The sequence below is a fragment of the Oncorhynchus mykiss genome, chromosome 1 (assembly GCF_057628025.1).
Source record: "Oncorhynchus mykiss isolate SJ-2025 chromosome 1, ASM5762802v1, whole genome shotgun sequence".
In the NCBI taxonomy this organism is placed as follows: domain Eukaryota; kingdom Metazoa; phylum Chordata; class Actinopteri; order Salmoniformes; family Salmonidae; genus Oncorhynchus; species Oncorhynchus mykiss.
Window position 1 is genome coordinate 82,079,809 of NC_143022.1, and position 23,200 is coordinate 82,103,008.

At 42.5% G+C, this 23,200-nt stretch overlaps 1 protein-coding gene across 2 annotated transcripts in view; it reads right to left on the bottom strand.

Annotated features, from left to right (window-relative positions):
- The window catches only part of LOC110532724 (attractin-like protein 1), a 322,954-nt gene that overhangs the window by 161,982 nt on the left and 137,772 nt on the right, over positions 1-23,200 (bottom strand). For both annotated transcript variants that reach the window (XM_036986147.2, XM_036986138.2), the window contains 3 exons: positions 11,544-11,596; positions 1,453-1,547; positions 1,175-1,253 (listed from right to left, as the gene is read on the bottom strand). In XM_036986147.2, coding sequence (XP_036842042.1) covers positions 1,175-1,253; positions 1,453-1,547; positions 11,544-11,596 — 227 coding nt within the window. The remainder of the gene's footprint in view (positions 1-1,174; positions 1,254-1,452; positions 1,548-11,543; positions 11,597-23,200) is intronic.

The following is a 23,200-nucleotide window of genomic DNA, read 5'->3' on the forward strand; positions in this document are numbered from 1 at the left end:
GCTGGTGACGTTTTAGAATACAGATTAGCCAGGCTGGTGACGTTTTAGAATACAGATTAGCCAGGCTGGTGACGTTTTAGAATACAGATTAGCCAGGCTGGTGACGTTTTAGAATACAGATTAGCCAGGCTAGTGGCGTTTTAGAAAACAGATTAGCCAGGCTAGTGGCGTTTTAGAATACAGATTAGCCAGGCTGGTGACGTTTTAGAATACAGATTAGCCAGGCTGGTGACGTTTGAGAATACAGATTAGCCAGGCTAGTGGTGTTTTCGAAAACAGATTATGTGAAATTGAGTACTTTACCCACCACTGGCATTCACAATTATAGTGAGTCTAGAGTGAGTCCAGTACAATGACAGTTTCAGAGCATACATTATACTGTAGATGCATGTACATTTTGTGGTAGAACTATGGCTCCCTGAGTGGACCCTTCCAACTTTCTCCCATCTTCAACTACGTATCCCCTTGTCATTTTTGAACTGTCCAAAAGAAGCTTGAAAATATATAAGGAGAGTGGAAATGTACTTTCTTAAAAAAAACAGACATGCATTTATATTTTAAGTGGTCCAAAATGAAGACGTTATCAAGAATACTGCATTAACAGGCCAGACTTTGGGACAGCTTTAATAAAAGATGACCCCAACCAATTTATCAGTGACATAACACACTCCCTCTAATTGCTCTGCACATATATTCAAGCCCTGAAGTTTCCTCTCAAATCAAGTTAAAAAAAACACAAATCTGGGCCCGGTACAGACTGGGCAAAGTTGTATCTTAATTGAAATCACACAAAAACACCAATGCTATAATTAAAAACTATCTCCCCTACATTTGTCAAGAGGGGCATTCCCCTACAGACATTCTTGTCTAATGAGGGACACAGACCAGAACAACAAAAGTACCAATCCCTCTGGAAAAGATGACAAAGAGAGATTATATGAGTTTCTTTCCCATCCTAGGTGAATAACGTCCTACATTGGATTCTGTAGCGCAGGGGATGTACGCTGTCTGACGCTGAGTGGGGGATATCTGCCGTAGACCGTTGTAAGTGTAGCAAAGGTGGACAATAGGATCAAATGAGAGGGAAAGCCCTCAACATGTTGTCAAATAAACAGTCACTATGGCACATATTGATCCACTCTATGGCAAATGACAATCTAACAAGACAAGCTACCTGTTGATCCAATAGACCAGGTGATGTTGAGGTTGAAGTTGTTGGACGCATTGATGGACATGTCCAGGTTCTTGTTGCTCTGTAAAATATTAACACAAAAGGAGGTCAAACACACGTATTCCAAACCAACACTATGATGGTTTGGAATGACTTGGAATGATGCTAATGTGGGTTCTCTGTTTCACAGCAAACTAGATGCATTAAATACATAACAGAAAGGCTAGATGAGACCCGTCCCTCGGGCCCATGGTGTCTGACACCTCTGTGTAGTGACTGACCTGTTCAGGAGTGGCCATGAAGTTGATGGCGGTGTAGTGGTGGTCATCCTCCTGGAGAAGGCTGAAGGTGAACTGGTAGTCAATCAGCAGGTTGTCTGCAGGGACAGAGAGACAAACAGCAGATCAGGGACCATCTTCTTAAAGTGCAGGGACACACAGTCTGAAGAACCCCAGCCGGAAGAGTCACCCAAGAAACAGACCACAAGTGCATGTGGCTGCCTTCATTTTCATATCAATAATGCAGTATTGCAATCAGCGCAAACAAGAGTAGAGGAAGATCTATGACATGGGTGTACCACTAATATACTGAACAAAAATATAAAACGTAACATGCAACAATTTCAATGATTTTACTAGGTTTAGTTCATGTAAGGCAGTCAATTGGAATAAATTAATTAGGCCCTAATCTATGGATTACACATGACTGGGCAGGGGCACAGCCATGGGTGGGCCTGGGAGGGCATAGGCCCACCCACTGGGGAGCAAGGCCCAGCCAATCAGAATAAGTTTTTCTCCACAAAAGGGCTTTATTACAGACAGAAATACTCCTCAGTTTCATCAGCTGTCCAGGTGGCTGGTCAGACAATCCTGCAGGTGAAGAAGCCGGATGTGGAGGTCCTGGGCTGACATGGATACACGTGGTCTGCGGTTGTGAGGCCGGTTGGACGTACTGCCAAATTCTCTAAAACGACGTTAGAGGTGGCTTATGGTAGAGAAATTCAAATTAAATTCGCCGAGAACAGCTCTGGTGGACCTTCCTCCAGTCAGCATGCCAAAAGCACACTCGCTCAAAACTTGAGACATCTGTGGCATTGTGTTGTGTGACAAAACTGCACATTTTAGAGTGGCCTTTTATTGTCCCCAGTACAAGGTGCACCTGTGTAATGATCATGCTGTTTAATCAGCTTCTTGATATGCCACACCTGTCAGATGGATGGGCTATCTTGGCAAAGGATAAATGCTCACTAACAGGGATGTAAACAAATGTGTGAACAACATTTGAGAGAAATAAACTTTTTGTGCATATAGAATATTTTGGGGATATTTTATTCAGCTCATGAAACGTGGGATCAACACTTGGGACCAACACATTTTGCTTTTACATTTTTGTTCAGTATAGAAAATATTCACTGGGATTCAATGCCAGTTCTATTTTTATAAACTTTTGTCCTATTCAATGACAGGGCCTCATAGTACGAGTCACAGTGGGGTGTAATGCGGGGATTTGGAACATTTAACATCTGTACCTCGGCAGGAATCTAGAAAGGTCACCTTGTCTGATTCCATTCAGAAGAAAGCCCTTGATTCGGAGGGTAGTGTCTAGGAGGAGCCATGTGAGAGACGGTCTCTAGTGGATTGTCAATATGCTCAGCAGGACGTTTCACTGTTAACCCTTCAGATCACTGTTATTAACTCTTTAGAGGATTTCAGGTTCAACCAGGGGGTGCACAACTGAACTCAGGTCCTCAAGGGGTTGCTGAGCCTGCAGGTTTCCTTCATGCCTTTTGATCAGACCTAGGAAGCCAGGTATGTGCACTCTATGGGCAGTCAACGCTATGAACTGATCAATTCAGTGTCAGGGAGCATTAGAAAACAGTCCTTGTGGACTGGGTAAAAGCAAGGCCTATATACCACAGGCGGCTGGTGGCACCGTAATTGGGGAGGATGGGCTCATAGCAATGGCTGAAATGGAATGGTTTCCTTGTGTGTTTGATACCATTACATTCACTTCATTCCAGTCATTATTATGAGCCATCCTCCCCTCACCAGCCTCCTGTGCTATACACACACTGGCCATCACAACCAATTCCCACTCCCTAATAGGAAATGCCATCTTCATAACTTGTCAATGACAGCTGAATACACCACACGTCTCTGCCTCAGAAGCTCATACTGTGCCATTCACTCCCCCATTTCACGGCTTCTGTGAACTGATGTTCAATCAGCCATGAATGTGTTCACGCACCAGGAGAACAAACAACTGTTTGTCATCGTTCTAACTTGACAATAAAACACTCCTGCAGAGTTCAGAGAAGACTTCATTTGACATCCTTTCAGAACACATATTTTAAGCCTTAGCAAGACGAAAGGAAATTATGTTTGACAAATAGTTGGTTTTGTTTGGCCGTCACGGAATTAGCAGATATCAGATCAAAGCCGATGTGTGTGTCTCTCTCTCCCTCCCGCTCCGGGCACACACGTTGCTGTGTGTTGTTTATCCCATAAGGGTCGTCAGTAAACTTCAGAAAGTTCCACATGCTCTGTAAAGGGGACACAGAAGTCCAGGGAAATTAAAAGCAGAGAATTTCTGGGGTGTTTGGAGCCAGTATTGTGCGTATTCATGTTATTTGGAGCAATGCAGTGCCCACTCAAACAACCCCTCTTGTTTCTGTGGTAATGAGAGAGTGTGTGTTATCCAGAAGACAATTAATGACATTATGAAAAGTGGAAGACTTGTCAAATTGCACAATCATTTTCTACACGTTTCAATATGTTCGATTTCACGCCTGATATAATATTATCCACTGTGGTGCAAAAGCTCAGTGTGCAAATTAAAACTGACATCAGCAAAACAATACAACTATTTACCTTGGATAATCTAAACGACATGCATACATTACATGTTCGTTGGGGACAAATTTGACCTTACAAAGATAATTAAATAAAGCAAGGTAAGCCTCAAATGAGCCGCACAAGACTAAAAGGAAATCCATCTGTTTTAAAAGTTTTCATAAATGAGTCATGGCATTAGCATAATGTGTAACTTTATTCAGTGTCTGAAACAAAATAATTCAAAAGTGCAAAATCTCACCTGTAAAGTAATTTCATATTCAGAAGCCTGCTTCATGCCTTTTGATCAGACCTAGGAAGCCAGGTATGTGCACTCTCTGGGCAATCAATGATATGAACTGTCCAATGAGTTGAATGAAGCCTCATTCAACATCTGCTATACAGGATCCACTTGGAGATGTCATCCAGGGCCTGTTACTATTCATTACCTTGCATTAGAAACACTCTTCAAAGACTAACAACAGAATGTACAGCCTGATAGTACAGGGGTAAAGCAATATAAGCAATATAATTAAGTTAAAATACTTTTCTTAAAAGGTCAAGATGGTCCTGTATGGCTCTGTTAGTAGAGTGTGGAGTTTACAGTGCCAGGAGAGTGGGTTTGATTCCCGGGTACACCCATACAAAATGTAAGCATGCAAGACTGTTCGTCGCTTTGGATAAAAGCACCTTCTAAATGGCATATATTATTATTATTATTATTATTATATAAAATCACTGAAAAAGGAATTTTCAAAAAGGACACCATTGAGACGTCACTTTCAGAACAATGGCTCAGGAGAAGTGGTGTCCTTGATTATTCTGGGCCTCCAGGTAAAGTGACACTTGTAATGATTTTTATTTTTTATTTAACTAGGCAAGTCAGTTAAGAACAAATTCTTATTTTCAATGACGCCCTAGGAACAGTGGGTTAACTGCCTGTTCAGGGGCAGAACGACAGATGTACCTTGTGAGCTCGGGGGTTTGAACTGGCAACCTTCCGGTTACTCGTCCAACGCTCTAACCACTAGACTACCCTGCCACCCCATGATGGAGGCATAGCTATGAATAAGGGCTTCTGATGGTACTACTCAGCTGTCTGATGGTACTACTCAGCTGTCTGATGGTACTACTCAGCTGTCTGATGGTACTACTCAGATGTCTGATGGTACTACTCAGCTGTCTGATGGTACTACTCAGCTGTCTGATGGTACTACTCAGTTGTCTGATGGTACTACTCAGCTGTCTGATGGTACTACTCAGCTGTCTGATGGTACTACTCAGCTGTCTGATGGTACTACTCAGCTGTCTGATGGTACTACTCAGCTGTCTGATGGTACTACTCAGCTGTCTGATGGTACTACTCAGCTGTCTGATGGTACTACTCAGCTGTCTGAAGGTACTACTCAGCTGTCTGATGGTACTACTCAGCTGTCTGATGGTACTACTCAGCTGTCTGATGATAGCACTCAGCTGTCTGATGGTACTACTCAGCTGTCAGATGGTACTACTCAGCTGTCTGATGGTACTACTCAGCTGTCTGATGGTAGCACTCAGCTGTCTGATGGAACTACTCAGCTGTCTGATGGAACTACTCAGCTGTCTGATGGTACTACTCAGTTGTCTGATGATAGTACTCAGCTGTCTGATGGTACTACTCAGATGTCTGATGGTACTACTCAGATGTCTGATGGTACTACTCAGATGTCTGATGGTACTACTCAGCTGTCTGATGGTAGCACTCAGCTGTCTGATGGTAGCACTCAGCTGTCTGATGGTAGCACTCAGCTGTCTGATGGTAGCACTCAGCTGTCTGATGGTAGCACTCAGCTGTCTGATGGTAGCACTCAGCTGTCTGATGGTAGCACTCAGCTGTCTGATGGTACTACTCAGCTGTCTGATGGTACTACTCAGCTGTCTGATGGTAGCACTCAGCTGTCTGATGGTACTACTCAGCTTTCTGATGGTACTACTCAGCCGTCTGATGGTACTACTCAGCTGTCTGATGGTAGCACTCAGCTGTCTGATGGTAGCACTCAGCTGTCTGATGGTAGCGCTCAGCTGTCTGAGCCAACTGCCTGACTGATAATGTTCAGACATTTATTGTAGAAGTTGTATGCTCAGAATGACTAGGATTAGTTCACGTGGCGATAGTTCCCTCAGTCGGACAGACCATAGTCTACAGACCACAGTCTAATTTGGCAAGTAGAGACGATCAACACAGAGAAGCCTCTGTGCTTGGGTCTGGGGAGAATATCTCTATCTGACACTGGTTAGGCGTCTGGGCAGAGTGCCGGTCAGATAGTCTTTAGGCGTCAGTGCAGAGTGCCTGTCACATAGTGTTTATGCGTCAGTGCAGAGTGCCGGTCAGATAGTGTTTACGCGTCAGTGCAGAGTGCCGGTCAGATAGTGTTTATGTGTCAGTACAGGGTGTCTGATCCTCTCATGAAAAGAGGCTTGAGGGTAAAGGCTGGTAATGGCAGGTGGTGTGGCTGGTGGGACGCACTTGGTGGCTCCTTCATTAGGGCCTGGTAGCTAACACTGCTCCACTGTGAGGGCAACTCATTACCACACCAGCCTGGTCAGCTACTGACGACCAGCTTCCTCATTAGAACCAGCCATGATTACATTCTGGTAGGAAGTCATCTGAGTTGAACCACAGTACTGGTCCTCCAACAGCACAATGAACTAGACCAGCCTCCAGTGATAGGAAGTATTAGCATTAGTATAATTACTTAGTAGTAGTAGTAGTAGTAGTAGTAGTAGTAGTAGAATAAGTACATAGTAAAGCCATACAGTAATTGTAGAAGTATTAGTAGAAGTAGTAGTAGTAGGCGTACAGTAGCAATATCTCCATTAATAAAATGTAATGCCTCATCATCATTACTGTCACTATCATTATTAGTGTCATTGTGCTTGATAGTTCTGCCTTGTCACAACTGACATTAGCGGATGGTTAAATAATTAGCATGTAATGAGCCTGCAAAGTAAACATCAATCCACTCAAAGAGAGGGCGGTGTGTGCGCTACACTTCAGTCGCCCTGATTCACTAGGCATAATTGGCACAATTAGTCTCTATAACCTACCCATTCACATCCCAGCTTACACATCCCACACGTCTGCATATCCTACATGTCCATCAAATCCGCACTGGCAGTGCTTCTAGGAAAGGCAGGGCTGGACTCATGATTTAGCAAAACAACATGATAAAAGCTTTGAATCTTGATTGACTATGACCTATTGGGCATACATCAAAGCCATGGTTATGACATTGGGTATCCATCTAAGTAGCATTTAAGTGGGGCTAAACATTTGATCCTACATAACCCTTAAAAGAGTAACTGCCTTTAAAAAGCAACAAATCACTTTGAAAATGACCTTTGTGGTGTCGATTCAAGTCAGAAACAGTTATTCTAGTGTCAAAATTGACTAGATAGTGTCAAAAGGATAATTTTGTTCATAAAGTCAGTCTCGTCTGAAACAGAGTTTGGAAAATCTGTGCATCATAACAGGTAAATGAAGGTTGGGTTTTGATTTGATGATGTCCATTTGGGGTGAACAGCTGAGGTGATAGCTCTCTTATCCAATAGTATAGACAGTGAAACAGACCTGACCAGCAGCTCCCACTTTGTTTACATAAGACAACACGTTGTGCATTTCTGACCTTGAGAAAAACTGCACCAAAGATGTAATTAGATGTAGATCTAAAATGTCACAACTCGTGCGAGGGAAAAAAAGATCAAGCGCGAGTGTTCGTTCACGAAAGGCATTTGAGGATTATTTAAGATACTCTTTGAAGAGGTAGGGTTTCAGACGTTTTCGGAAGGGTGGGATGGCCAAGAGACCAGAGATGGCAGAACGGAGTGCTCAGGTTGGGTTGTAGGGTTAGTCTGAAGCTAGGAATGGGCAGTTCCTCCTGCTGCTTCGTAGGCAGGTACAATGGTCTTGTAGTGGATGCGAGCTTCGACTCGAAGCCAGTAGAGTGTGCAGAGGAGCGGGGTGACATGGGAGAACTTAGGAAGGTTGGTCAACAGGTGGGCTGCAGCATTCTGGATAAGTTGCAAGAGTTTGATGGCACAAGCGGGGAGCCCAGCCAACAGCGAATTGCTCATATGAGGTGAACGACAGCTTTGCTGATGACTCTGCCTGTTAGGATTAAAATCAGTCACGCCTTCTCACAGACGTCAAATACAGCTGTGATTCATCCTCCATGTCCACTGTGAAATCTGAATTAGAGAACAATCGACATGGATTTTTAGGGCCAATTTTTGGGGGTCAAGGTATGCCGATGTCCGATATTTTAGGCTGATAATTCAATATCATTGAATTAGAGAATCTTTCAGACAACATTTCCCAGAATCAGCCATGTACACATTAATGCATATTTTTTATTTTTTTTATCAAAATGAATTGGACTGTTTTTACAAATCTAAGGACATAACATAAAGGTAATAATTTTATTTGAATGGTAAATCTTTTGATAAATTGGGTAAATTAAGATGGCATAGGCCTACTCACAATACAGGTGAATGCACATATTAGCCTACTGAGCAACAACATTTGCATAGAAGCATCACTCCAGCATGTCACGCCTGTATGGAAGGACATCATATAGACACTGTTGTTGGTTTGAGATCTGTGGTTTTTGTGATCAAGAGGAAAAACAAACTCAGCTGCCAGGAAGAAATTCAAAACAAATCATTTGGATAGTTCAGCTATCTGTCAAGAAATGGGCGGGTTTTAACGTGATCCTACTGCTACGATTGGATAGAGAGAGGCTGTAACTCCATTCCCTTTCACATCTCTCATATCACTTGGTGCTGTTTACTGCTACTATGAGAACTAGCTCAATGGCGATGATATTTGTGAAATTGTGTTTTTTTACATTGGATAAAAGTAGAGACTCAGAGCTAGAAAATGGTATATCATACACTACAGTTGAGGAACAATGGGAAAGTAATTCTGTTTTGAATGTTGTAACCTCACTTTTGAGAAATGTTTGAATGTTTTGGTACACCTAGTGGAGAGATCTTCTTTGTCTACAACCAAACAGCATCATTCACAGCATCATTCACACCCTCTTAAGCTTTAGCCCCATCCAGCTCTTTAAGGATTCACATGTAAGGCCATGTACTAAACAACCAAAGATTTCAAATAGAGCTGGCTGGCTTCTCCGTGCATCGGCAGGACAGAGCAGCTACGTCTGGTAAGATGAGGGGTGGAGATGTGTGTCTACTTGTCAATAACTGCTGGTAAACGATGTCTAATATTAAAGAAGTCTCGAGGTATTGCTCGCCTGAGGTAGAATACCTCATGATAAGCTACAGACCACACTATCTACCAAGAGAGTTCTCATCTATATTATTCGTAGCCGTCTACTTACCACCACAAACCGATGCTGGCACTATGACCGCACTCAACCAACTCTATAAGGCCATAAGCAAACAAGAAATGCTCATCCAAAAGCGGCGCTCCTAGTGGCCCGAGACTTTAATGCAGGCAAACTTAAATCCGTTTGACCTAAAAGCCTTATTATTAAATTAATATTTGTGACAGGAGGTTGATTTGTCACTTTGTCAATTCGTCCTTTTCTCAATACTGCACCATTCTGTTGGAGAATGAGCGAGCTTGTTGCTGCTGATTTTCCCAGCTAGATATTCTTTGGCATTGTGCAGTGCTCGTGGCTCAAGCGGTGAGCGGCATAGTAGCAGCCTTGCCGTGTAGCGGGACTAATCGGTGAAGCCGATAGAGAAGGGCCGGTAGCCGATAGACTAGAAAAGGTCACTATACCAGCTTGGCCGATTATCGGTCGTTTTCTCATTTGAATGGCATGCTAATAGATGATTTACAGCCACTGTTCTGTTTGATATAACAAGGTTTGATGAAGGGACACAGGAAACAAATGTCTTTCTAATGTAACATTGAGTATTTGTGTGCACCCTTGGCTGTGTTAGGGAGCAAATGGACAAGCTCATAATGACTTTGAACCCTCTCAACCGACGCAGTGGAATGATCAGGATACGGCATGTCCCTCAGGAGACACCGTCTGTAGCCAAACAGAGTTACACAGATAGACAGCTCTCGAGGTGACCATAGTGATGGAAGTGAATTCCGGACCCACGTCCCCCTGGTAAGTGTGGGTACACTGCACAGCGAGGATGCCATCTAGTGCCCTCCTCACTTAGACATGATGCCTCATGCCAGTCAGCTGAACAGACACAATCTCTCATGAATAACAGGAGACAGAGGGTGTTACTGTGATTGATGCAGGCACATGTATTTAACCTTTCTAGAGCTGGTTAGAATCTGACAATATAAAGATAAAGCAATACTGAATATCAACTATTGAAATGAATGTTTCAAATACATGCAATTTGTGGTGGTAGTTTTAAACTAGGTAAGTGAAAGTAAAGCTTAAAAAAGTAAAGCTTCCTGACCTAAGCAACTCTGACCACTAACATCAAAGTTGCAATTGACAACCTCTCTCATAGAACTACACTAACTCATGACTACACTCAAATGGATTACTCTCTCTCTCTTATAGAACTACACTAATTCATGACTACTCTAAACTGGATTACTATCTCTCATATATAACTACACTAATTCATGACTACACTAAACTGGATTACTATCTCTCATAGAATTGCACTAATTAATGACTACACTAAACTGGATTACTATCTCTCATATAGAATTACACTAATTCATGACTACACTAAACTGGATTACTATCTCTCATATAGAATTACACTAATTAATGACTACACTAAACTGGATTACTATCTCTCATAGAATTACACTAATTAATGACTACACTAAACTGGATTACTATCTCTCATAGAATTACACTAATTAATGACTACACTAAACTGGATTACTATCTCTCATATAGAATTACACTAATTCATGACTACACTAAACTGGATTACTATCTCTCTCAGAACTAAACTAATTCATGACTAAACTCAACTGGATTACTATTGGAAGTGACAGTACTTGAACTTTGTTCCTAAACAGCAACACTTACAACCGTGGTTAGTGTACCAACTTCTACCGGATGATGTCAGCGAGAATCTGTTTTCAGTAAAACATTCCCCCTGTGTACTTTAACTTGAAAAACCACAAATGTGCTGCAAATGATTCAAATCAATATGAGGCCAGTGGTCTGACATTGACATCTGGAGACAGAAGTCCCTCTAAACCCTGCTACCATCTCCAGCTACAAATCTGTAAAATCAAGTTTAGAGCCAGACAAAGCTGCAGTTGATTACTGCCATACGCCTGCCACAGAGTAAATGCTACCATCTGCTTAGCCCACCCTCAGTGCAGGGCAAAGGTCACAGAGATGTGCAGTTGTGTGAGATACTGCAACTGACCAGGTGCGTGCGCGCCTGTGTGTGTGTGTGTGTGTGTGTGTGTGTGTGTGTGTGTGTGTGTGTGTGTAAAAAATGAAAGGAAAAAAATAGGACCACGGCAAGATCTGGAGGACGAAAATACAATAGAGACTCAGGTGGGGCTACAGAGGTGGGGTACTTACAGTAACACGTTCCTCTGAGGGGGTTGCCAAGGTAACGGTTCTCGGAGTCGCAACTGCAACAATGGGAGAGAAAGAGAAAGGGGGGAGTAACAGAGAGGGGGGAGAGAGAGAGAGGGGGAAGTAAGAGAGGGGAGAGAGAGAAGAATGGAAGACAGAAAACAATGAGCTTAACAAGAGATATGTCACTTTGCCAAAGACATCACAGTCCTATCACAGACTGTTAATAACATCATCCCTGAGGGTTATTTTGGGCCAGGGAGGAGTGTCCTGAGAAGTCGCTTGTAGAGGTGCTATCTGAGGTGACACTGCTGTGTGCTGCTTCAGGTGCTGTCCTTTCCCTGGTTATGATGAGGTGATTTCCCCTGACAGCCCTGTCTGACGATACCTCTCTGTTCTGCTCCGGGGCAGGAGCCATGTGTCTGTCTGTGTACTGGGCAGCAGGGGATTTAGTAAGCTACAGACAGCCCAGAACAACTTGAATGCTACTAAAAGAAGGGAGAGGGCAGCTAGGACCTAATAGAGGCTTGAAAAATATGATCCATGTCACAAGTGGTCTTTAGCAACCCCAGTCAGGTGTGTGTAAAACTCAACAAATCCTTCATTTGACCCTGTTTGTCAAGGCAACCACTACAAAGACAATGTTCTGAAAAAGCAGGCAGGGAACTGAGGGCAGACTATGGGGAGTCGGAGTACCATATGCATGAGGGTGATTGTGGTAGGTGGCATTTGATCATCTGGCTTGGTTTATGAGCCAGGGGTCATTACTGCAGTCCAAACACCCATGTTTATTGCCATAACCCAACTTCTACAAAACCCAGGGAGGTACCTTGGAAAGGGCAAGAGCGCGTAAAACCATTGCTTTGTAAATACATACTCCACCACTTTGACAAGCCTATCTAAACACATATGATACATTGTCAAATCTGCCCCTTGAGTCAATAAATGGATTCAGATGTAATGGCTCTGTTTGCAAAGCTAGTCAGGCAGTGGTTACTTAAGCAATAAGGCCCGGGGGGGTGCGGTATATGGCCAACATAACACGGCTAAGGGCTGTTCGTACGCACGACACAACGCAGAGTGCCTGGATACAGCCCTTAGCCGTGGTATATTGGCCATATACCACAAACACCCGAGGTGCCTTATTGCTATTATAAACTGGTTACCAGTGTAATTTAAAAAAATTATGTTTTGTCATACTCATGGTATACGGTCTGATATACCACGGCTGTCAATCAATCAGTATTCAGGGCTCGAACCAACCAGTTTATAAAGATAAATAATGTAGGCAACGGTCACTTCCCTGTGCTTATACATAACAAGACCTGGATTCCATTCAGTGGCTGGACAACCCTTGTTAGGAGGGTCATAAAGTAGCAGTAATTAATATTTCATAGCCAAAGACAGAGCTTAATTCATTATGTACGGTTCTTATAGAAGGCACTGTGAAAAACAACCCCACAAAACAGCTCAAGAGAACTTCAATTTGAACACAGAGGCCACAGCAGAGTTATAAGGCCTTGTGAGTATAAGAGTTTGAAACCAATTGTATTCCACTTACACAAAGGCAAGGTCAAGACAAAAATATTTTTCAAACAATTATCTTTGTCCTCAGTAAATCTTAGGAACATGACAGTAGTGTTAAGATGCAACAAGGGGACTTTAAAAGGGGCCCCACTCTCCGTCTCCCCAGAGAACACTAACACTTAAACACGACACTCATCTTGGGGCTGTCTGATTAAGCAGCTTATCCTGTGGTAATGGTGCCAAGATGGAGGACCACCCTGGCCTCCTTCCACCAGTCTCTCTGCTGTCTGTCTGGCTGCCTCTCACTCAGAGAGAAAAGCACCACTGTCCTTAGGAACACTTCATCTGCTATTAAGCTGCCACAGTCTCGGCCACAGTCAAACTCAGACACACTGTGTGCCAGTGGACCCTCAGCATGGCTTTCTTTGTGAGCCGTAACAGAGGGCGGAAGGTTGGAGATTAAAGGTCGCTGTGGGCGTTTGCGTTTTCGTGTGACACACACACACACACACACACACACACACACAGAGACAGTCTCTATGATGCGTCTGTTAGTGCAGCAGCTGCTGTCAGTAACAGGAGGAACATGCTGAGGTAAATGCTGAGCTGGGAGATTTAAAAAGCCAACTTCCCGTCTCACTCACACACACGGACCCACCTATGCCATGACCCCACTGGGCCACACAGCGTGCCAGGCAGGGTGGCGGCAGAAGTGCCAAAATAAACCTCTGAAACGGAGTCTGTTTACTTCCTCTCCTTTGGGTCCTGGGTTCAAGGGGAACATGCATAGAGCTTAGTTGTGAAGGGGAAGATGGAAAGGAAGGGGAGGCTGCTGAGTCCGTCTGTATGATATTAATTAGACACAGCCTCCTAAGAGGCTCCTAAAAATCTCAAATCCAAAATGCTGGAGTATGGGGCCAAATTGACAATTTTTTTGCTTCACTGTCAAAATAAATATGGTTTATATTCACAAGGACCCAAAATACCCAGCAATGAGGCCACTCCAAACCCTTTTCTCACTACCATGCTGAACCAAACTGTGTTGGCTGTGCTATTTTCTTTCCATTTTTAACATACCTTTGATTTCACACTTGTGCATAGACACATACAGTACGAACACACTCTCACACACACTCAGAGTATTTGATCAGTAATCAAAACAAGCAAACCAACAAGGGACAGCAGGTAGCCTAGTGGTTAGAGCGTTGGACTAGTAATTGAAAGGTTGCTAGATCTAATCCCCAGAGCTGACAAGGTAAACATCTGTCGTTCTGCCCCTGAACAAGGCAGTTAACCCACTGTTCCTATGCAGTCATTGAAAATAAGAATTTGTTCTTAACTGACTTGCCTAGTTAAATAAAGGTTAAAAAATACACTCGTTTCAAAGTGAAACAGAATGTGAGCTATCATGTGATCAAGCTGGCAACATCAAAAAATGACATTGCGAAATAATGTATTTTAAATACCAGTGGATGTAGCGTGAGAGCTGCTGATTCTGCTCAAACAGCTGTTTATTGCTGCTGGAGTGAAACGTGCTTTAATAAGCCTAATCATTGCACAACATTTCTGAAGGCAATCGGGTGTAAAAAACTGTTTTGATGCCACAATTATAAAGAGCTACTATTTTTATTTCTCAACTGGTAATTGAAGCGAGCTTCCCATTCGCCATTCATGTGCATAGGCAACTAGGCAGGCTTCAGCGTGTCACACACCACTTTGCAATGAGCCGGAGGCAGTATGCATTTTGAAAACATATACTTCATTATTTGAAACCTGAACTTTTTTCTACATATGAGCCATGTCTTATCTTGCTTCAAAAAAGCCTAGCCAAGTTCACTTGTCAGCTCGGGGACTCGATCCACCAACCTTTCGGTTACTGGCCCAACGCTCTAACCACTAGGTTACCTGCCGCGGCTGCTCGGCCATGGAAACACTTTTCATGAAGCTCCCGACAAACAGTTATTGTGCTGACGTTGCATCCAGAGACAGTTTGGAACTTGGTAGTGAGTGTTGCAACATAGGACAAACAATTTTTACGTGCTTCATGCTTAGCACTCGCCGGTCCCATTCTGTGAGCTTGTGTGGCCTACCACTTTGCGGCTGAGCCGTTGCTGCTCCTAGCCAATGACAGCACTTACTGTTGATCATAGAAGCTCTAGCAGGGCAGAAATTTAACGAACTGACTTGTTGGAAAGGTGGCATCTTATGACGGTGCCACGTTGAAAGTCACTGAGCTCTTCAGTAAAGCCATTCTACTGCCAATATAGAGATTGCATGGCTGTGTGCTCGATTTTATACACCTGTCAGGAATGGGTGTGGCTGAAATAGCCGAATTAGGGGTTTAGGGGTTCCACATACTTTTGTATATACAGTGCATTCGGAAAGTATTCAGACCCCTGGACTTTTTCCACATTTTACAGCCTTATTAAAAATGGATTCAATTGTTATTTCCCCCTCATCAATCTACACACAATACCCCATAATTACAAAGAAAAAACTGTATTTATTTTGCAAATTGGAATATCGCATTTACATAAGTATTCAGACCCTTTACTGCCCCTTTTTTGTTGAAGCACCTTTGGCAGCGATTACAGCCTCAAGTCTTCTTGGGTATGACGCTTCAAGCTTGGCACACCTATATTTGGTGAGTTTCTCCCACTCTTCTCTGCAGATCCTCTCAAGCTCTGTCAGGTTGTATGGAGAGCGTCGCTGCACAGCTATTTTCAGCTCTCTCCAGCGCTGAGCGCTCTGGAGCAAGTTTTCATCAAGGATCTCTCTGTACTTTGCTCCGTTTATAATTCCCTCGATCCTGACGAGTCTCCCAGTCCCTAACGCTGAAAAACATCCCCACAGCATGAGGCTGCCACCACCATGCTTCACCGTAGAGACTGTGCCAGGTTTCCTCCAGACGTGACACTTGTCATTCAGGCCAAAGTGTTCAATCTTGGTTTCATCAGACCAGAGAATCTTGTTTCTCATGGTCTGCTTGGTTTTTGCTCTGACATGCACTGTCAACTGTGAGACCTTATATAAACAGATGTGTGCCTTCCCAAATAATGTCCAATGAGTTGAATTTACCACAAGTAGACTCCAAACAATTTGTAGAAACAGCTGAAGGATGATCAATGGAAACAGGAAGCATCAGATCTCAATTTCGAGTCTCATAGCAAAGGGTACTTTTTAAATTTATTTTATTTTTATTTCACCTTTATTTAACCAGGTAGGCTAGTTGAGAACAAGTTCTCATTTACAACTGCGACCTGGCCAAGATAAAGCATAGCAGTGTGAACAGACAACACAGAGTTACACATGGAGTAAACAATTAACAAGTCAATAACACAGTAGAAAAAAAGGAGAGTCTATATACATTGTGTGCAAAAGGCATGAGGAGGTAGGCGAATAATTACAATTTTGCAGATTAACACTGGAGTGATAAATGATCAGATGGTCATGTACAGGTAGAGATATTGGTGTGCAAAAGTAAATAAATAAAAACAGTATGGGGATGAGGTAGGTAAAAATGGGTGGGCTATTTACCGATAGTCTATGTACAGCTGCAGCGATCGGTTAGCTGCTCAGATAGCAGATGTTTGAAGTTGGTGAGGGAGATAAAAGTCTCCAACTTCAGCGATTTTTGCAATTCGTTCCAGTCACAGGCAGCAGAGAACTGGAACGAAAGGCGGCCAAATGAGGTGTTGGCTTTAGGGATGATCAGTGAGATACACCTGCTGGAGCGCGTGTTACGGGTGGGTGTTGCCATCGTGACCAGTGAACTGAGATAAGGCGGAGCTTTACCTAGCATGGACTTGTAGATGACCTGGAGCCAGTGAGTCTGGCGACGAATATGTAGTGAGGGCCAGCCGACTAGAGCATACAGGTCAAAACGGATGGCACTGTGATAAACTGCATCCAGTTTGCTGAGTAGAGTGTTGGAAGCAATTTTGTAGATGACATCGCCGAAGTCGAGGATCGGTAGGATAGTCAGTTTTACTAGGGTAAGTTTGGCGGCGTGAGTGAAGAAGGCTTTGTTGCGGAATAGAAAACCGACTCTAGATTTGATTTTAGATTGGAGATGTTTGATATGAGTCTGGAAGGAGAGTTTATGTAAACTTATGTAACTAAGGTATGTTTCTTATTTTTAATACATTTACAAACATTTCTAAAAACTTGTTTTCGCTTTTTCATTATTAGGTAGTGTGTGTGGATTAATAAGATTTGTGTTTTATTTTTATACATTTTAGAATAAGGCTGTAACGTAACAAAATGTGGAAAAAGTCAAAGGGGTCTGAATACTTTCAGATTGCGTTATACAATCACTGTTCTCAAAAAAGACTGCACCACGTAGTGGTTTAGAGTAACCTTGGCATCAGATCAAAAAACCTACATTTCTTCTCCTTTCTTTGCACAGGAAAATGTGGCCTTTATTAGACACATTTCATGCAATTCTACTACACTTTATTCTGAGACATTAGCTGAATATTTTTTCATCTATGACAAAAATGACAGGGTAGCCTACTCTGCTGACACCGACAAACTGATCAATAAAAACAACGCTGTCTGATTCATATCATCGGCCTACGAAAAAGGGGAGACAAATACATCTAACCTGGAGGGGGAAATTATTGTCCAAAAACAAACAAAGTGGCAGTGACCTAATGATAAAGACCGTGAATATGCACACGCAACGGGGATATGGTCGAAGTTCTCCGCTGGTGCCAATACTTTCCAATCAATTAAGTTCAGAATTTTGAGAAGTAAGACAGATTGGAGTCTTTTCATTGTCTTCGCTTTACAGCAATGGTCGTTAGTTTTCCAAACTTTTTTTCCGCTATTGAATTTTTAAATATTGCGGTTTGCCTGGCTGGGTCTCTCTGCTTTTCACTGACAGTCGCAACTCAATCATCTACTTGGTATTTTCTGCGCGCTCTGCCCAAAATTACGGGCCCTTCCGACTGTAACCTAGGCAATGCGATTTAAAACGATCCACCATTTTTTTTCTTAAGAAGCTAATGATCCTCTGTGGCCAAATCATGCTTTCTGGTGTAGTAGCCTATTCTGAATGATTTTAATCTTCAAATCGCATGCTGCGGCATCAGAGTTGCATGTTCTGTTAAGATGAATTACCTTAAGCTGAATGGTATTTCTGTCATTCTGAGAACAGTGGGTGGACACACAATGCATATGGTCCCAGTAAATTTCTTACACTTCCGGTAAATTAAAATGCTGCCGGTCAAATGTCTGGCGCCACACTTTCTTAACGGAAACCATTACACACACACATACATATCTGCACATGCAAGCACGCACACACACTGAAATTGAAAACAGGGAAGCACTCCAGAGGTTGAAAAGTATCTTGCTGTGTGACAGGTGTTGAGATAAGAATATGAATTGGATTTCTTTCCTTCTTGTTCCAATTTGGCTGTGTGGCCTAGATCCACAGCCCTCCCCTGCCACTACAATGACCCTACAGTAACTACATAACCCACTAACCTCACCCCATGACCTCCCAACCTGGACACTGACCACTGAACCCACACACACAGCATCAGGCTTCATACCTTATTCCCCTGCTCTACGTGTGACTGGAAACCAATCATGCGTCCCGCCTCACACCATGTGCCCAGCTCCTGGCAATCGTGCAGAGACAAAATACAGCACAACAGTCTGTTTGTGAGACAGAGAGTGAGACAGAGAGTGAGACACAGAGAGAGACACACAGAGAGAGAGAGACACAGAGAGAGAGAGAGAGAGACAGAGAGAGACACGGCGAGAGAGAGAGAGAGACAGAGAGAGACACAGAGAGAGAGACAGAGAGAGAGACAGAGAGAGAGAGACAGAGAGAGACAGAGAGAGACAGAGACAGATAGAGAGACAGAGACAGAGCGAGAGAGACAGAGACAGAGCGAGAGAGACAGAGAGACAGAGAGAGAGAGACAGAGACACAGAGAGAGAGACACAGAGAGACAGAGAGAGAGAGAGAGATAGAGTAATGTGTGCGAGTGGACCTGCATGGGTCCTTTTTTCTCTCTTTTTCATCTTGCAAGTGGAAATGAAGGAAGGACACAATTAATTATATTTACACTCTCCTTCTTATGTATTTGGACAGTTAATTTGGCCCTATACTCCAGCATTTTGGATTTGAGATGAAATGTTTCATATGAGGTGACAGTAGAGAATGTCACCTTTTATTTGAGTGTATTTTTATACATACAGTATCTGTTTAACCGTTTAGAAATGAAAGCACTTAATGTACAGTACCTACACTGAACAAACATATAAACACAATGTAAAGTGTTGATCCCATGTTTCATGTGCTGAAACAAAATATCCCAGAAATGTTCTATAACCACAAAAAGGTTATTTCTCTCAAATGTTGTGGACAAATGTTTTATATCCCTGTTAGTGAGCATTTATCCTTTGCCAAGATATTCCATCCACCTGACAGGTGTGGCATATCAAGAAGCTGACTAAACAGCATGATCATTACACAGGTGCACCTTGTCCTGGGGACAAAATGTGCAGTTTTGTCACAAGGCAACAGATGTCTCAAGTTTTGAGGCTTGGGATTTAAAAATATGAAACAGAAAAAACAAACAATTGTTTGAGGAAAATAACTTCTAAATACAAGGTTCTCTTGTATCATGATGGGTATGGACACGTGGGCTACATCATGGAGGAGGTTTTACACACATCCAAAGCATGGCTAAAATAATGTAGGCCTGCCTACAATACATTTTTATAAAATCAATATTGGTCACATACACGTGTTAAGCAGATGTTATTGCGGGTGTAGTGAAATGCTTGTAACAGAAACAGCATACATACCTACAGTGCATTCGAAAGTATTCAGACCCCTTCACTCTGTCCACATTTTGTTACGTTACAGCCTTATTCTAAAATGGATTCAACATTTTTTTCCCTTTATAAATCTACACTATGGCTGTCCCTGACTAAAAAAGATCTCGGTTCACCAAGAGTTGTCTGTTCTTTCAACCAATCGATTGGTTGACATTTTTAAATTACCATTTTTTTTCTCCATATATATTGACACATCCTATGTGTTTAATCAAATCAACTATATTCACTGAGCTTGTCTGATGGTTGTAATTATTCCTCCAGAATGTCAGTTATTCCATAGAATGATTCGGACGGGATTCGTTTTTTTTCCAAACTTCCCCATGTCACATAATTCTGCATTTTTTCCCAATAAATTGAAAATTATGACAAAAGCCTGGAGGTTTTTATTCTAGGCGTGAAGATACATGTCCAAGTGATAGGGCCACAGTGATATCTCCAGCTTGGTTCCCAGGTTTCTAAACCATACCAAACAATCTTTCCTATAGTGTGGGACCATATATAGACAGGTGTTTGCCTTTCCAAATCATGGCCAATCAATTAGATTTACCACAGGACTCCAATCAAATTGTAGAAACACCTCAAGAATGATCAATGAAAACAGGATGCACCTGACCGCAACTTTGAGTCTCATAGCAAAGGCTCTGAATACTTGTGTAAAAAAAGGTATTTCTGTTCTTAATTTGTTTTCACTTATTGTGTGTAGGTCAGGGCGGTATTGTGTGTAGGTCAGGGCGGTATTGTGTGTAGGTTAGGGCGGTATTGTGTGTAGGTTAGGGCGGTATTGTGTGTAGGTTAGGGCGGTATTGTGTGTAGGTCAGGGCGGTATTGTGTGTTGGTCAGGGCGGTATTGTGTGTAGGTCAGGGCGGTATTGTGTGTAGGTCAGGGCGGTATTGTGTGTAGGTCAGGGCGGTATTGTGTGTAGGTCAGGGCGGTATTGTGTGTAGGTCAGGGCGGTATTGTGTGTAGGTCAGGGCGGTATTGTGTGTAGGTCAGGGCCTTGTTGTGTGTAGGTCAGGGCGGTATTGTGTGTAGGTCAGGGCGGTATTGTGTGTAGGTCAGGGCGGTATTGTGTGTAGGTCAGGGCGGTATTGTGTGTAGGTCAGGGCGGTATTGTGTGTAGGTCAGGGCGGTATTGTGTGTAGGTTAGGGCGGTATTGTGTGTAGGTTAGGGCTGACCCCATTTAGTTGACTAGTCGATTGTTTGGTCAATAGGCTGTTGGTCGACCGAGGTCTCTTTAGTCGAGCAGGAATTGGCGCCTTTTCCCAGATTATGTTTCTCAGATTATGTGCATAATAGCAAAGTTAACCAGCATATTGGTGTTGAGAACAATGCCGGAGGCAGCAGCAGAATGAGGAGATGAGAAAATAGCCCTTGGCTTATTGTAAAAAAAAAGTGAGGAGAGAGAACCCAAACTTAATTAGATCTATAATCAATAGCTTAACTGTTAAATGTGCTTGGCTTTATAAATCATCAATATTTCTACATAAACAAACTCAGATCCTGCTTCGATTGCCTGTTTGAGTGTTTGTTTAATAGCATACCGATTCCGTAAGCACCAAATCTCACGCAGCAACATGTCAAGTAAACAATTTCACAAATTTGTCTGTTTTTAATATTTGCTTTGCTGCAATAAAGGCTTTAGAACATTCAGTCAAAGAAATAATCATAAATCATGTAGCAGATATAGGATATGGTAGAAAGAGTATGTGGTCTTTTCGTGGACTAGCCTCGATTTGGTCCAAACATAGATCCTTGATGAAAACCTGGTCCAAAGTGCTCAGAACCTCAGACTGGGGTGAAGATTCACCTTCCAACAGGACAACAACCCTAAGCACACAGCCAAGACAACGCAGGAGTGGCTTCAGGGCAAGTCTTTGAATGTCCTTGAGTGTCCCAGCCAGAGCCCGGACTTGAACCCGATCGAACATCTCTGGAGAGAGTTGAAAATAGCTGTGCAGCAACGCTCCCCATCCAACCTGACAGCGCTTGAGAGGATCTGCAGATAAGAATGGGAGAAACTTCCCAAATACAGGTGTGCCAAGCTTGCAGCGTCATACCCAAGAAGACTCAAGGCTGTACCCGCTGCCAAAAGTGCTTCAGAGTAAAGGGTCTGAATACTAATATAAATGTGATATTTCAGTTGCTTATTTTTAATAAATTAGCAAAGATTTCAAAAAAACATATTTTTGCTTTGTCATTATGGGGTATTGTGTGTAGATTGATGAGAAAAAAAATAAATGTAATACATTTTAGAATAAGGCTGTAACGTAACAACATGTGGAAAATGTCAAGGGGTCTAAATACTTCCCGAATGCACTGTAGATAAAAAGGGAATGTCAGCTCACTTTTGCTCCTCTCAAACTTGATGTTTTAATAAAGCTTTGATGTTTAAGATTCATTTCCAAGAGGTCTCACAAGCTAAACACATTATCAACGGTCTTGACTAGCATACTTGATTACATTTGGCAGGACAAAAAGAAAACTGCCTTCATTGAGCGGAGGGGAGGCTATGCTTAGTTTTAAAACAAAATGGGGAAAGACAATTACTGTTTTATGTTTCAGCGAGTTGATATAATTGCATTTATTTATTTTATTTAATCTTTATTTAACTAGGCAAGTCAGTTAAGAACAAATTCTTATTTACAATGATGGTCTACACCGGCCAAACCCTAACCCAGGGTTTGCCCGATGATACAGCCTGGAATCGAACCAGGGTCTGTATTGACGCCTCTAGCACGGAGACGCAGTGTCTTAGACCGCTGCACCACTTGGGAGCCATATAAGTCAAGTAAATAGCCGAACCTGGCGTTATAAGGCTGGAAAACGCCTGTGCGACAGTTTTTACATGACAAAATTGCAAACTAATGTGCGTTTGACACTAACCTCCTTAACGCCAACACAGCATAGAACCCTAAATGCACTAGGCATTTTGTGGGTTGAATGCTGTAAAACAATAACACAATGATGGTAGTGACTGGCCTTTACTGCTTATCACTTATTAATCATAATTCATTCACTTTACTTTAATAAAATATTTTTTAATTGATGAATATAATTTAATTCCAAGTCATCTCATCTATAAAGCTCTGCTGCTGTCTGACAAAAATCACTATTTTAGGAGTTATTAAAAGTAAATAAGGCATACTTTTATGACTGCTGAATACCAACTATCAATCACTTAGATCATGAATTTTATCCCTCTCGATCTCCCATTCTCTTCTCAGTCACCGTGTCTGCTGCACACCGTTGTCTCTTCTCAGTCACCGTGTC